Source organism: Trematomus bernacchii, unplaced genomic scaffold (assembly GCF_902827165.1).
Source record: "Trematomus bernacchii unplaced genomic scaffold, fTreBer1.1, whole genome shotgun sequence".
NCBI classification, from domain to species: Eukaryota; Metazoa; Chordata; class Actinopteri; order Perciformes; family Nototheniidae; genus Trematomus; species Trematomus bernacchii.
The window spans coordinates 4,796,877-4,813,423 of record NW_022988043.1 but is presented as its reverse complement, the minus strand read 5'-3'; the positions used below and the strand labels follow the sequence as shown (position 1 = coordinate 4,813,423).

Sequence of the window (16,547 nt, the reverse complement as noted above, 5' to 3'; positions counted from 1 at the left end):
ACAATTGATCTCGAGTTTGGTTACATTCAAATGTAAATATGCAAACATCCTCTATGGATATATGCCCTCATCAGCGTCTGACACTCTACAAGGTCAGCTGATGGATTGTTTTACCCTGAACTTTACTCTCCACTCCACTGCTTTACCCCCTCACAGTCACATCTTTATTTGTCTTTCAAGATTATTTTGGGTCTTTTTAAAAATTATATTTATTATGTTCTTATATTATGGTACAGCTGAAATAAAAAAGGAAACGGAGAGAGAGAGAGAGAGAGAGGAGACGACATGCAGTAATGAGCCTCTGTCGGATGCAATAAAATATGGCAAAATAAGCCTTAACAACTAAACACACTCTCCTCACTCCTACACTTGCATTACAGACAAAAGCATTACAAATATTCTAAAGATTTTTAAAAAGGGGAAGGGAGGTTATGAAAGCAACGAGACATACAATATGTAATTAATCACAACCGCATACTGCATCTATTATAGCCTGTTATTTATGGTTATAGTTTAACAAATGACAGGAAGGGTTTCTACCTTTACTCTCTACTCCTCCAGCAGAATTATCAGGTGTGGGCAGCATGTCCTCAAAACCCCAGGACACGCTGTGTTTGCCCCCCAGGAGGCAGGACGGAGAGCCGGGACCTCCCTCCAGGAGCAAAAGTCTGAAGCAGGAGAGATTACAATGTGGTTACACAATGGAAAAAGGATATAATAATTATTTTTTAAATGAACCAAAAATATGCTCTCACCTGTACAGGACATCTGACACAGGCAGCTGGCCCAGATCTGTTTGTTTCTGCAGGAGGTGAACTGTGTGGATGAAGGTCTTCAGAGATCCCCTGGAGAAGAATTTGGCAAATTAATCAGACGATGAAACACAAGTGAAAGCTCATTGTTAAGAATGTCTGGAACTGTAAGTGGAATAATACACGGCTTGCATAATGGAAAAGATCTGATGTAATGTGCTGGAAATTTAAATGCTGTTTTTTGAATCGTTATAAAATATATTTTCTAAAAGAAATGCAGCAGAGAGATTATCATTATTACACTGCGACTCTCAGCAGGACGTAATGAGCAATCTACTTTGACGTGTGCACTTACTGCTTTTCCTCTGAACTATTAACTGAACACATTCAAGTATTTCTATATTCAGAGAGAATATATATGCAGGAAGAGGTCTACTGAAGTGCTATTCTGGCATTCTCTTTAGCAAAAGAACCGAGCATTGTAACTGCGCTTTGAAAAACTGGGCATAAAAAGGAAATGGAGGGCCAGATAACAACAAGGCGATATTGATTATAAGGTTCATAGTGTGTATTTTAACTGTCAAGAACATCCCATGCCATGTGTGGCAGCAAGGAAGCTAAAAAGGAATTGATATATATATAATGCAAACATGTCACAGTGTTCATGGTAGAGCCATGTGCTTTGCCATGTTTGAATCACTGTCTATATGTTCCACAGATGACAGACATTAATGAGTCATATGTCTGGGTCGCCTTCCCCGCCTCACTATGTAAACATCTTGTCAACAGCTGATGTCAAAACACATGGCTGCGCAGTCTTTTAACCCTCTCGCATTGTGAATATACTAACCGACCCCATGAGAGGGAGCAACGCTGATAGCTCTTTAATTAGCTCCCACTGCCGGTGAAAGGCACCAGGGCTGGATGGTTCCCCGTAACAAAGGGCTCTCAGCCTCGACACAGGCTGGACAAAGAGGGGAGAGGGCTCTGGTTTTGACAAGTCAAGATCAGATGTCACCAGCAGAAGCCAGAGTTCAGGCACTGATGCCAAAAAAACAACCACACTGCTCCGTCACCTATAATCACCTTCTGTGGGCTAGGTGATAAAGGCAAAAGACAACAAACCACTTGTATTTAATTGACACGTTCTTTTTTTCTTGTTATAGTTGTTGTGTTAGTTTTTTTTAAATGAGCAAAGAACAATACAATTATTTGTTATAAAAATAATTAGTGCCACCCCTTCATATAAGCATATGATATAATAAATAGTAAGTGGCCCTGTCTCTTCTAAGGGCCCAATGCCATTCTTTCATTCATTTCACAAACTGTAAAAAGTAAGGGCTGAAGCTACAGCAGCAGGCTAAAAGGCCACTTACTTGTGTACCTGTTTCAGCTTTGGCAGCATGGAATATCTGACTTATTGATCTAGGTAATAATGAAACTCAGAAGTGTTTCCTTTAAAAGGGCCCATGTCATGCTTTTCCGGTTATTACCCGTCCCCTTGTGTGTTATGAAGGTTTTTATGCATGTAAACGGTCTGCTGAGTCACAAACCCTCAAAGTACACTCTGTAGCGAGTAAAACTCTAACACAGAAAATACCTCCCCAAAACGCCTCGTTGGAGATTCGCCACTGATACGTCATTGTCCAATGTTTCTTCTTCTTGCGGTACCCGGAACCAAATGGACCAATCCGTGGAGCCGTTACGTTACGTCCACGGAGCCGTTACGTTAAGCCCCCGCTGATTGGTCCAAATTGACCAATCCACGGACTTCCTCACACACACACACTCAGTGCAGGCAGCTCTGCTGATTTCTCCTCCCTGGCTGCAGGCTGATAACAGACAGTTGGGATCGCGGCGAAATTCTCTCCGCAGACCCATTCTCACAGCGTTTATCAACCTTTTTCTTACTCAATATCAAGCCACACTTATTGTTTTTACTTCGGCTGTGAGTTTGTGTGTGCTCAGGATGAGTTTGGCTGTGTTTCGCTGTGTATCGCTAAACAAGGAAACCACACCTCCACGGAGCTCAGCGCGATTCACAACGTCCCGACCAATCAGAGCACACTGTGCTCACAGGGAGGGTGGGGGCTGGAGCTTTTGGAGCTCCAACGAGCCGTTAAAGGCAGAGAGTGAAATTCAGTGAATACACGTAGTTTACAGAGATGCTGTATGAGAAACCAATGTGAGTTTGGAAAATTGCACAATATAAATCTATTCTAGTAGACCTCAACAATGGAATTATGATCAGTGGAAATGGCCATGACATGGGCCCTTTAATATACTTTGTGTGTCCCTTTTGTTGTGCTTTTATTTCTGAATGAGTTCTTGTTGCTTATTGTATAAATATTTGTTTATATAATAATAGTTTTTTTTTTTATGGGTTGACTACTGTGCAATGTATATTGTTAGTACACTGTCTATAAGAGTCATCAATGGGATCCTAAGAAAAATGAAGGGGAGAATGTATGGCCTCACCTAGCACATGCAAGTGCCACGAGTGCAGCAGCAGCGTTCTCCCTCTGTCGGTGTGTGTGGAGGATCTGCGGCTGGCCTGACTCCTGGGCACCGTCTTCCAGCCAGGAGCAGAGCAGCCCCTCCAGGCCGTTGAGGCAGTCGGCGGGCTCTTTGCTGAGGCTGAGCGGCTGACAGTCCCTGAGGCAGGACAGCAGCACCTCTGCAGTGACGCCACAGAGCGCCGGGTCGCTGCGAGTCTGCGACTGCAGAAGGGGGAAGACCAGCAGCAGACCGACGCGGGAGGTGAACGGCGCCTGCTCGGGTTGCTGGAGCAAACCTTGTCTTTTGAGCAAGGCCAAGGTCTCCTCATCGGCCCCGCCGGTCCCCTCTCGTTCCTGCTGCTCCTCCAGGGACAGCTGCCGCTGCGCCCCCCACAGGCCACGCAGAGCGTTGAGACGGTACTCCAGCAGGCGTGCGTATGCATTGCTCTGGTTTCCACAGACAGCACGCAGTCGCTCAGCAAGCTCTACCGGGTTTTTTGTCTCAAATGTTAGAATCTGGAGGACAGGGCAAGATAGCAAAGGAGACAAAAAGGAAACATTTTACATTAACAGCAGTCCAAAATTGTTACCATTTCACAGAGTTCACCTTCTACTGTAGATAAGAATCAACTTTAGAAATATTAAAACAGACATATTTCACCGTGTTTCCTCAGAGGGAATTTAAACTCAGAAATATGAATTTAAATATAAAAGAAGAGCACGGCAGAGGATAATTTAAATAACTGACATGGATTTTTATTTATGGTTGTGAAAAATGTTCTACTTCATCTAATTCTAATTGCAGTGCATTTGGCGTTATCAATAGTCAGCAGGCCTCCACTTAAAGATAATAACAAAAGTAAGGATGTTCTACCTTCAGAAGAGACAAAAACAACCAGTTTGTCCTGAAGAAGTAGACTATTATATTGTAGGCTAATATGCAGCCAACACTTTAATTTAAAGCGAAATGAATTATTTATAACGTGGCTATGAAATTCAGTGGAACACAAAATGTCCACAATACAGCTATGAATCACCGACACAGGATAAATGCTTGTGTCTACACTTACTTGGACTACGAAGTAATGGTCAGAGATAGCAAGGCACATTTGGGAGAGCCTCTCACAAGTGAAACAATGTGCTTCATGTGCACTTAGGCAGCATTTCAGTTATTGATCACACTCTGTAGCCCACGAATCATGAACTAGAAAAAAATCCATTATACCATTTAGCAGGCCCAATTTCTATTGATTCAATTTCAGAAATGCTACTAATGTTACAGTAACACTCCTTAACTGGATGCTGGCCTTCTCCACCTTGCTCTGCATGCCGATAAAAATAGTCAGCATCAAAACACCTACGATAGGAAGAAGGAAGAGATGTAGGGAATCAGAAGTGGAGAGACCTATGTCTTGTTTTGAGCTACTACCTACCCGACAAAGGATGTTGACAACAGACATGGCTACTCTGTTCTTTAAAAGGTTTGCTTTATAAAATGTGAAGACGTTTACTTTAGCTTTATATACGTGTAAGAGCTTTAATTCAAATGCAAACCTATTGAGTCTCAACCACGTACATGTACTGTTTCTGCTCTGTTTCTGTTGAATTTACTGAAGGATATTGGGGACATTATCCTTATTTGTTTGACGTTTTAGCCCCCAAATAAATATATAAGTTGAAAAACAAGAAACAAACAAAGGGTGAGGGGTTCAAACCTGCCCATTCACATTCATTAATTAACCAGTGGTTTGTCATCTGTTGGAGCTGCTGACTGAACATATGTACTTATATCAGAACAGCATGTGGTTAATGGCTGAATTGTAAAGTAGCCATCTGCAGCTGTTATGTTTCCAACACAATTTTTACTAAAGCTGATAACTTAATAAATTGCCGGTTGTGTTACTAATACATCTTAAAATGTGAATTGGATTGAAGATGGGCAAATAACAAACCGGTCATTTGTAGCTCCAGTTACAAACTTGGCTAATACTGTAGGTAAGGATAAAAGAGGTTACACCATCAGCGTAACTAACAGTTGAATGCACCACACTATATATTGTTAAAATTAACTCAAGCAGGCAATGTCTTTGGATAAGCACAAAAAGCCTTCCACATATCTCGGCATACATACACCTAAAAATAACACTTCCCAATCTAAAGTGTGGAACATGCCACTTGTCCCATCTTATGAGCTTGACTTTTGAGATGAAGTGGTTTTTTATCGTAGCATATGTTAACAAAATAATGATATTATTGCAGAGACTGCATTTGTGCATCTAAAACAGGAATTCACATAAAATACCCTTTTTGTATGTAATCGATTCAAAATATTGGAATAGTAACAACATCTTTCGCCCTTAAGTGACAAAGTAAAGTTAAATAAATGAACCAAAACTATATAATATTAATGCTAAGATAAATGGCAAAACATAAAAGCAAAAGCTAACATAAGGCATCATTGATTTAAGTGGTTGACCATCACTGTTAGCCACATCATTATCCACCACGACCAGGCATTAGACCCCAGCACATGGTCATGTGACCCGATTACTGCGGCAAATGTACCCACACTGGTGGATACTACTAGATAAAGCTTTATGACATGGTAGGGCACCGGAATATCAGGGATGTAACAATGTTAGCTCGAAGTTTCCATCAGCATCACTGTAAAGTCTCTGCTATGCAACAACATAGACCCATGCATTCAGAGGTGTTGCCTTCAAAATAAAAGCCTACAGTCTCAAATAATAAACATCTACTGCACTACATTTAACATTAACACTGGAATTAAACTACATTCTGCCAAGGCACACACATTTAAGACTTGATACATTCAGAAAATAACAAAAGTGGGAGAAAGAAATCAAGGCCACATAGAAAATAGTAGTGCTTTTCTAGCGTCAGATCTGACATAACGTGGCTTATTTTTGTTTAGAGAACAAGAACACATTGCATCAGTCAATAATCATGTTATGGTCACTATAAAGTATGCTACACTTGAGTAATCATAACAGTTTGATCACCAGGAGAGACATGTTAACTTAAATCATTTAAGTGTGTGGGTTATCAGCTACATAGGCCTACATAACATGTTGTGACAGAAGAAAGTGGTCTGAACTCTCCCATTTGTTCAACCAAAGAGATGCTCACTGTCTGGTGCAATCTGAGAAGTTGCCTGCCTAAGTATACTGCTGCACTGCCACTACTAATAAAGTTTAAACTGTGCAACTTGACACCAGAGCAAATGCAGTGCATGCGGCAATGCATATGCAGTTATATGACAACAAAATTACATAGCAGATCAAATCAATATTAATAACTTGCATGTGCCATTAGAAGAAACTACATGAATGTATAGCAGTAGTGTAAAGTATATTTACTCAAGAAGTGTATTTAAGTAAAATGTTGAGGGACTTGTACTTTAGTTGAGTACTTCAGTTATTTGCTACCTTGTACTTCTACCCCATTACAATTCAGAGGTAGATCGTGTACATTTATTCCACTACATTTATTTAGTATCTTTAGTTATTTTGCAGAATTTGATTAATAATGATGATGATGATGATGATGATGATGATGATGATAATGATGATAATGATAATGATGAATATAAGCAACACTGAAATACGACTTTATGTATACCTGGAGTAAACTTCACAAGCTACCCTGCAGCACACAAAGTAAATACAATTAGCTGCACCTTTACCAGCTTTCATAACACTTAAATGCGCCAGTAATTATAATCAAAACAAAACAATTTATATTATTCTGATTGGGCCAATATGCATAACAGGTACTTTCAGTATATTCTGATGCTAGTACTTTTGTACTTTACTTGAGTAACATTTTGATTGCAGGACTTTTACTTGTAACAGAGTATTCCTACACTCTTACGACTTACTGCACCTCTGATGTATAGTTTGTATCAACTACACATGTGGCTGCTTGTGTGATTAGGTTACAGGTCGGTGTGCAGTGCAGAGCTTCTATTTTGGAAGAGATGACAGGAAGTGATTTGACAACGGTCGCTTCCTTGACAGTGGGTCAATAACATGCAAGGCAGTAAACTTGCTAACGTTAGCTCTACCGTTTCCACCGAGGGTGTGTTGCAGCTGACAGTTAAAACACATTAATACAATTTTAAAAATACACCATTATCATAGCTATGAGTGTGTGTTTCTATCTATATAAACATTTGAGTGAGTGAGTGTGTGTGTGAGATGGCTTTAACCCACCTCTTGCTCGGTGTCCCCCTGTTCCGACACTCCAATTTCACTGGGCAGCTCGGCCAGATCTGTGACCCGAATGAGTCCGTCGTGGAGGAAAATAGTCTCCTCCTTCACCGAAAGCCACTGGGACGAGTCCACAGCCCCGGAGCCCATCGCTCTCTCCTCCGACAGTGATGCCAAAGGGGTCGAACATTAAAAATGCAGTGACAGAATGACAGAAAACGCCCTAGTTAGCCTGCTAGCGAGCTACAATAACATAACTGTCGCTACTGACGATGGTGTTAGACGGGGCAGAGCGTTACGGTTGGGCTAGGCTAACGGAGCTAAGCCGAGCAGAAACAGGCAGTTAGAAGACTCTCCTCTTCGCATAACACGGGTGGTCGTGTCGAGCTAACGGCGGCTAATAGCTGATGCTAACTTACCGTACGCTTTCGTTATAACGTTATCGAGCAGGGTGGGCGTGACACCAGTGCTAAATCCGTTATTGCGCCGCAACGTTAAAACGACAGTCTTTTACAGGTGGTATACTGCATTTGTAGCAAGCTCTTTTTTTAACAGGTAAACGGTGAACGAAGTCAGCCCCGCTAGCGGCCCGGGCGCTGTGTCAGTGGCTGGAGAAGATAATGAGAGTCTCCCAGCTGTCAGTGCGACGCCATGTTTCCAAGGCCAACTAGCTGCTCCCAGCATGCACCGCGGGCCAAAATAAAAGCTGTCAAAAATTAATGAGTTAATGTTGGTGTCTAACATCACAACCTAATACAGTAATAATTATACTACAGGGCAATTATCAATCAACCAAAGTTTATTTATATATCTCAGTTTCACACATTTTACATTTGTTCCAGGCGGCTTTACAGTTTATACAGAATGCAAATATGACACCCTCTGTCCTTAGACCATCACATTGTAAAAGGAAAAACCCCCTAAGAAACCCCACAGTTAATGGGGGGAAAATGGAAGAAACTTTGGGGAGAGCAACAGAGGAGGGATCCCTCTCCCAGCACGGACAGATGTGCAATAGGTGTAAATTATCAAGATAATACATTCACAACATAGGTAGTCCAAATGCTTAAAAAATGCATGTATGTGTGGATCTAGGTGGATGTCAACTATCATCTGGGTGCCATCAAAGAAGTTCTAATCAGGCAAAGAAAATATATGAATGGAGTCTTATTTGACCTGTATTTCTTGCTGTACTGAACATAAGAGTCCAATATTAACAAGTCTTTCAATTAACTAGTGTGTATATCATTCTTAACATGTAGCTGTGTGAGATGTAATGTACTGTTTCTTCAATGCCAATAAACCACGTTTTTGGGTTGTCAGTGCTCTCAAAGGTTTAGAGGTCGCCTAAGGTTAATGGTCACTGTGTCTAACCTACTTGGCTATTATCAAAATTAAACATTGTTCAATAAAAAGCAAAGCAAAATAGGTAAATAAAAATAAGTCTTAATTAAGAATATAAAATTATAAGATTTGTATAGAGCCCATGACAAAAATAAACACAAAATTGGTGACCCTAAATCCAAAAACCTTGTGACATTTTTGGGTACGATTGTATAGTAGCACAGGAATGGATCTTTGAATTCATTTGAAATAACAATAATTTCGGTTTCACATACCCAAAAAGTGAATACCTAAAAAACTGATGCAACACATTGTAAGAGCTGGAATTCATGAAATGGCAATAAATTGCACATTGAACAGTTGTAGCCTTCACAACACATTTAGAGATCAGATAATGAAAGGTAGGTCTAGATCACACTGCAATGTTTATTAACAATTCATTTCTGATGTAAAATGTGTTGTTGGACTTGTGTCATAGGATTATTATTACTGACTGGTTGTTATGGAAAGCAGACTGGAGTAGATCTTGTTACTCTCCTTACTTAATTAAATTGCAGTGCAGATAATAAGGTGCTACAATATGACTTATTGTGAAATCCCTTTAAATATGCTTTAATATCAATTACTAAATTCAAACACAATACAAAAATACATGATTTTATTACATTTTCAATGCACAACCTGAAAGATTGCAATTTTTTTTTACAGTGCTTTATAAATATATTACATTTAAATCAGTGGCATATTTACAAATATTTTACAAATATTACACTACACCATCAGAAAGAAACATAAAAAATAACGCATGACATGTGTAGCTTACCAAATTCAATGTTGCTGCAAATATGCACTTAGTTTAAAGCCGTGTGAGCTGCACCATAACATCGGCTTCTCTTTGTAGCCTGAGGCATCGCTTATAGAGACGAACAGGAATCCCTCTTCTTCTGTCACTGCCTGAATTTCGCACCCCAGCCGTGTCTTTTTCCTCCATCATCTCAACTGCTTGAAGTAGGTCAGAGGCTTTACTGAAGCCTCCAGAACATCTAAAAAAGAAACATATGAAAACTGTCAGAACCAGACCCAACATGATAATCTGTTATAAAGGAAACCTAGTTTACACATTAGACAGGATACTTGCACTGCTGTTACCAAAGGTTGTCTAAGATTTGCATTAATAAGCTTATCTGAGCTTAAAACCTGTTTCTGCGGTGGCATTTTTTCTCCTTTGGCAGTTTAAAGCAGTATTGAGAGACGAAATCCATCAGTAGTGTGGGGAGAATACTGGGTTGCTCGAAGCTTTCAATCTGAACAGCCAAGCTGAAAATAGGACAAAGAAGAGGACATTTTACAACCTCACGTAGAGGAATAAAGTGGGCAAAAAGGCAGGAATAAAACACAAGAGTGTGATGTATGCAATATGCATTTGTGAGTCACTCAGAAGCAGAAACAGACAAAGAGAAAGAAAGCTGCCTGTGGGGGCAGGCCTTCCTCCTGCCTTTTAACAATGAGACATAACAGTCTTACAGTATATGCTGCTGTAACCTAAGTGTTCAAATCAGCAGTCGGAGTCCCTATACATAATTAAATATAAACATGACACAAAAACGTGCAACCTGCTATCATTAAAAAAACACAAGGCTTTTACAGCAGAAATGAAATATAAAATAAAAATCAAGGTAATGAATGACTTCAATAGAGGATGAATTCTGTCTGAGGGTCCTTGTTGTGCCTTTTTCACCGCATATATTTTTAGATATCTGTTGAACTAAATACACAGGTGTAACTAATTACTTTAAAGATGGCTCTGTTCATTTACTGTAAGGGTTTCAGTAAGACGTTGATCTAGCATGCTAAATTAAAGGGCACCAAAACCAGCAGAACTAGATGGTGTGCAGCTGTCTTTGTTATATTTAATTACGCCTGTGCTTCTCCTGCTGTGACCTGTCAAAATAGCTGCTGTGAAAAAGGTTTTTAATGCATGCTGGTTCCCTGTCACACTGTTGTGGCCTATACTCGGACACCTAATTGAACAAAGCCGAAATCTTATGCTCCTGTCTCCAGTCTCTTTCTTGAGATATCCAGAAATGATAAAATACACAACATAACACCTGTGTGTCTTTTACCACAAACATTTGAGCTATTACATAAACTTGGTCATGTTGTCATAGTTTTGACAAACACACCTTGAGTTTATTATCAAACTATTCTCCCCCTATTATTGTATTGACTGTGGACACTGCTGGAGACAGCTTTACTTTCAAGGGCGCCAACGATAAGAGCCTTAACAATTTTCTCTTAACAAAAAGAAGGAAAAAAAGGCCTTGTTCATCGTCTCACTGCAATCTGCAGGTCAAACCTTGAAGTAGTTTAGGAATGCCAAACACAGTCATAATGGATTATTGGGAAAATAGCTTTTGGGTTAGTTAGGTCCAAAAGCTGTGTACGCCTTTGTATTTATTTGGCCTCAATGAACTGTGTTAAGCTGTTTCCAGGATTAAGAATATCATGCTGAAAATACATGAGAAAACACAAAGCAAGCCCCAAGATGCAAAGTTTGAAATGTTGTTAAATTACACCAATTGTTTCGTAGTAACCCATGCTTATATTTTTTATGATTGTGAATCACTCAAACATAAAGTTCAGAAATGCTGTTAAGTTACCGGCTGGTGCAGTCACAGTGGTATGCAGTCTTTGATTTGTTGTTCTGCAGATCAAACTTCTTCTTCAAAGGACGGATTTTGTATTTACATTCATCAAGATATTTGAGGCTTTCACACAGGAGCTGATTGTCTGAAGGAGTGAAAAATAAACACTGGTTATTTCACATATGTTCGTAGCCTACCCATAATTCTTTAGATAACTAACGTACTAAATTTGCCTCCTGATGTTGCCAATCTCTTTATTAAACTATTCTCTGGGATGAAAATTGGCATCCTGTCCCACCAGTAGGGGGCATTGGTAGCATGAAGCTCAAGCTTTTTGAGAGAATATTGCACTCAGCCACCTTACATACAATAATTCCACTGGGTTTGTTTTTCATTTTATCATCACCTTTTCATAGTGGCAACATTGCTCACCTTTAACTAATAATAAATAAATGTCTTCATAATTGTAATAGTGTCATAATATTGAAGTGAGGCCTCTGATACAAGTCCCAGCAGATTTCATGTGTTCAGCAGCTGCATACACTCACCTGTCAAATTATGTAATACATTATCTTGCTTCGGGCGTCTCTCTGCATGTGTGCTTTGGGCTCTGGTACTACCCATAGGCTCCCCGCTTGTATTATTCTGTAGTAAAGGGAAATCCTTCAGCTTTTTGGGCTTCTCATTCTTATTAACAGAGGCTGCTTTCTTCAGTTTTGTTGTGACTGGTCTTGCAGAAGTAGCTGTACTCCAGATTATTTTCGTAGTGTCTCTTTTGGGTGTTTCTGTTTTCTTTTTTAGCCTCAGAGTCCTTGTTGTTGCCACTTTGATAGGTAATCCATATGTAGTTGTTGAGGGTGTAACAGTTGTGGTGTGAGATGTTGTATTTTGTTCAAGACAACTCTTAAAATGAGGCTGAAAAGTGTCACCTCTCAGAGGTGTCCTGAATCCACAACAGTGACTTTGTTTTGTAACTTTTTGGCGACTTTTTATGTTTTTGGTCACTGCTGTGAATACTGTTGGTAGGTATGGCTGAACTGCTGGTGTTGAAGTTGGGGTGATTTGTGTTGTAGATGTCACTGGTGGATAGGAGGTTGTGGCTACCTGTGTTGTAGCATGGCTCCTTTTTGTGGTGTAAGCCGACAGGCCTTTTCTGACGCTCTTCTTTTTTCCAACTCTTTTTTTATTAAGCATCAATGTGCTACTTTTAGAAGCATTCAAAAGACCCATTGTAATTGAAGAAGTAGTGGTGTGCACCCTTGAGATTGGCGTAATTTGAGGGGGTGCTGTTGTTAACAGTTTCATGCGTCTTTTACATCCTTTTCCCTTTTTCCTTCTGGGGAAGAAAGTCTCTCCTCCGGAGCTACATCGATGTTTACTTTTTGGTGTTTTTCTGTGTGGGCTGATTACAAAGCTTTGCCCTTTGCTACCTGTTAAGACGTTGCTGTCAATGTGGTCCCCTTTTTTGCTTGTAACCTCAGAGGCGTAAGGAAGGGGGCTTTCTAAGACAGCATACGGAGCACTTTGGGATACTTTGCACCTGCGGAGAGTAAACATGTTAAAACCAAGCCATGAAAAAAACGTATATGCTGAATTTCAAACTTATATTATAACTACATTCCTTGCATTTCATTGACGTAGAAGAAGTTTCTTATATATTGCTATTTGGGATAATTATGTATAATTTCATGGAAGATAATGACTCTAACAAAGTGGAAATTTGAGAATCAGTCACCCACGCACACATCGTAAATTATAGTTATTATAGTGCAGTTTGTCAATGAAATGCCATTAATGCAAGGTTAACCATTAATCTTATCTTGTTTGTAAGACAATTTGTTAGTAACATCATAGATAGGTTGTGGAAACAGAATGGCACAGTGCCCTTTATAATTGTGTGAGGTTTGGAAGAGTGGCAGGCATGTTATTACAAGAAATCTGCTGCTCAATCTTCCCATATAACCTGCACTTTCTTTCCACTGACTGAACAAATGTCTTGTTTATAGTGTAGCAATAATTTCAGTGTGTCTCTTACGTTCCCCACCAGTACAACTGAGTGCAATGCTTCTTCTGTTTCAGCTCAAAGCAGGGAACCCGCAGGATGCTGAAGAAGCTGTATCCCACCATGCTGGAAATGCTATCATTCACACTAAGAAGGCACTGTCGAAACCTGGTGAGGGGAAAAAATAACAAGCCCAGTTTAAGCAACATAGTCAAAATGAACACACAGGGGTAAAAATCGTTGAACGCTGCCCATATTTTGTCTGCACCTATACGGTAGACGACACAGTTTGAAGCAATAGATAGCATTTGTGCTGGGGGATGAAATCTATGTGAGTGTCAGTTACTTATAAATTAGGTGTAGAGGCCAACAAAATGACCCATGCACCTGTCAGCACCAGATATAAAGTGAGAATAAAACAAATATGTCTGCAGGTTTAATAAAAGCAGGAAAAGTATGCCCAACCAACACTGTGGAGAGCAACTTCTTCACTCTTGACATTAAAAAATGATCCGGAGGGCTGATTGCAGCGGGTTATTATTACTCCTGGATGAATGGTTATATCACAAAATCCCTTTGACAGATCACTTAAATCTGTCAAATAATTGGCATATTGATACATGTAAATTCAACTAGCATTCCAGAGAGGACCACACTTTCATTAGTTTCAAGTTTCAAATTTGAAAGCTTTTATTGTCATGTGTGCATATGTGTAGTTATGAACAGACTTTAAACTTCCATAATCAAGTTCAGCTGTCGAGCAAGTCTTAACCTTGTTTGACAGATCATTAAGGGTACAGGTCTGGAATCCCTGGTTGCAAGAGTTTCTCTAAAGGCGGTAAATACCTTAAACCCAGCCCTGGGTGCGCATTCTGAGGCTCACCTTTGGTCACAGTCACAGTGTGAGACGGTGTACAAGTTGCGGTTGAAGACCCCATAATTCATAGTGAAAGACGGGATGACATGCAGGCAGTGGTCGTGCTCACGGCAGCATCTATCTGCACTCTCAAACATCCCTGCGCAGGAGAACAAGACTTGAATTCAACAATCAGAGGGAACATTTCATAGAACTCCAGAAGCAATCATCTCTTTACTCATTTAAAATCAGAAAGCATCAAAGACTGTTAAAAAATGTATGATATGCGGAAGGACATCTTGATTATGTGACTACAATAGTGTATAATCATTCTGTTCGTTACAATGCCATTCGATTTTTTATTTTGTGTTGTTTTATTAAACCTCAAATGTCAATTATATGTTTAATATTCTATAAGGGAATTCAGTACGTTGCTTTACTGTATGATGAATGCAAAGGCAACTACTTTATAATAATTGTATTTACTGTGGAAGACATTTACACTAGGCCTACTATCTGCTGATGAATTGAGTGGTGGTAATGATAGTGACAGCTGGAGAGAGGGGCCCCCTGAAATCCCCAAAGGTCTGTATTTTAAAAAAAATCAGAGGGCCCAAACTTCCTAAATACCATATGGAAGTGACATCGAGATGTTATTGGCCTATACAGTATACTCATCGGATGTCTCATCTGACCAATCATGTCCTCCTGCCCTTTTGGGGAATTTAAAGTTCAGAAAAAAGTGAACTCTCCTCACCTAACTGATCGTATCTAACTGCTTGGCTTCCAGTGCCGCACCACAGCGTCCCTGGGAAAATCCATGCGCGTTTCCTCCGAGTTTTGCCAACTTTCACATCTCTCCTTGTGCGTTTAAACGTTTGCGCACTAGAAGAGGCCAGTGCGCAGGGAGTATCTGCAGCCAACAGCATGCTAATATTAAACTTCGGAGGGATTTCTCCATTCTGGGTGCCACTTCTGTTGCAAAGAGTGCGATATGTTTCTATGATGAAAGGATCGGCATTCACCTCGCATGATACCAGGCGTATATCCTCGGACCATAGGCTGAGGTACAAGACGCGCACACCGGCTGCGTCCTCTCGTAGAAACGTGATGCGCGTCTGTCCGTCATTTGCAGTCCTCGATCTGAGACAGGAGTGACCTGATCCGATAACACCTTGTGATTTGGATAGAATTAGCGATGATAGAGCCAAAACAACCTGTAGTAGGCATATCCTTTGCATCTCACTGTAAAATGGGCGATAATCAAGTAAGAATGGACGAAATCTTCCTCATGAATTGTAGGCTCAGTGTATTTCTGCAGCAGCCGGCTTCTGGATGTCTGTCTCTCATGGCATGTGTGCCTCTGGCATAAACGGTTTGGGTTGAGCGGTCTTCTTTTTATTGGCCTTCCTTTGTGGAGGCTCGGCAGGAACTTGACACGCCTCACTTTTGCAGAATGACATTGCTTTTGTGCATTTTCTCACCCTGTCACCTGAGAAAAAATGCTGTCCTGATTGTGATTTAATGAGACTTGTCTACACCCAGATAAAGGACAAAAGCTGCATAGCTGTATAACCTGTGGTTTCCAACTGAAAAATGATATACATGACATATAGGGTGTGGCTAAATAAAATAGAAAGTCGATCAGGTTATTGTTTGGTGGCTTTAAACTTAAAGGTGGGGTAGGTCATTTTGCAGAAACCAGCTCGAGTGCGCTTGAATTTGAAAATACACAACCGGAAAAAATCTGCCATCCCTTACAGAGCCCCTCCTCCAACACACACGAACGCGCACATGACCAATGAGGGCACGAGATAAGTTTGTGCACAGATGGAAGGCTGACAGGCAGGTAGGCCATCCAGTTATTTTAGCCGGGCCGGCTAAAATGATTGGTCGTGCTTTTTACAGTACTACGGCTTCCACAGATGACATTTTTTTATGGATTTTTTGTCAAAGCACTTAAGATATTAATTGCTATCGGGATGTTAAGAGCATTCCATGGAATATAACAAAAAGTGTATCTCGAGCCAGTTTCTCAAACTTACCTACCCCACCTTTAATTAAATGTTACAGACAATAAGATAATAACTCCTTAACTTTGATCAGGATGCATCCTTAGCTTGAATCATATATTACTTTTGTGAAGCTCATTTTAAATGTAGGCTTTTGGATGGTCTTGATTGACTGAAATAAGTACTTACACACTCAAGGCTTGTCA

At 40.2% G+C, this 16,547-nt stretch overlaps 2 protein-coding genes across 5 annotated transcripts in view; both read right to left on the bottom strand.

Moving 5' to 3' along the window:
- Positions 1-8,137, bottom strand: part of LOC117472390 (probable E3 ubiquitin-protein ligase HECTD4) — a 41,729-nt gene extending 33,592 nt beyond the window's left edge. For all 4 annotated transcript variants that reach the window (XM_034117541.1, XM_034117543.1, XM_034117542.1 and 1 more), the window contains exons 1-4: positions 7,486-8,137; positions 3,231-3,766; positions 756-845; positions 541-668 (exon numbers count right to left, since the gene is read on the bottom strand). In XM_034117541.1, the coding sequence (XP_033973432.1) occupies positions 541-668; positions 756-845; positions 3,231-3,766; positions 7,486-7,632 (901 nt within the window). In that variant the 5' untranslated portion in view covers positions 7,633-8,137. The remainder of the gene's footprint in view (positions 1-540; positions 669-755; positions 846-3,230; positions 3,767-7,485) is intronic.
- Positions 8,138-9,573: 1,436 nt separating this feature from the next.
- Positions 9,574-15,258, bottom strand: LOC117472557 (group 3 secretory phospholipase A2-like). The gene is made up of 8 exons (XM_034117821.1): positions 15,087-15,258; positions 14,357-14,489; positions 13,507-13,641; positions 12,851-13,011; positions 12,020-12,295; positions 11,487-11,616; positions 10,024-10,143; positions 9,574-9,869 (listed from the first exon to the last, which is right to left on the bottom strand). The coding sequence occupies exons 1-8, from the start codon at positions 15,256-15,258 to the stop codon at positions 9,683-9,685; spliced, it is 1,314 nt and encodes a 437-aa protein (XP_033973712.1). The 3' UTR covers positions 9,574-9,682.
- Between the last annotated feature and the right edge of the window lie 1,289 nt (positions 15,259-16,547).

What these genes read in the sequence shown, in the direction of transcription:
- LOC117472557 (XM_034117821.1), bottom strand. Translation starts at nt 15,258, where the DNA reads ATGCTGTTGGCTGCAGATACTCCCTGCGCACTGGCCTCTTCTAGTGCG. An exon ending in AGTTAGATACGATCAGTTAG is followed by an intron (nt 14,490 to 15,086) that starts GTGAGGAGAGTT and finishes TCTCCTGCGCAG; the next exon opens with GGATGTTTGAGAGTGCAGAT. An exon ending in AAATGCCACCGCAGAAACAG is followed by an intron (nt 9,870 to 10,023) that starts GTTTTAAGCTCA and finishes TTTCTTTTTTAG; the next exon opens with ATGTTCTGGAGGCTTCAGTA.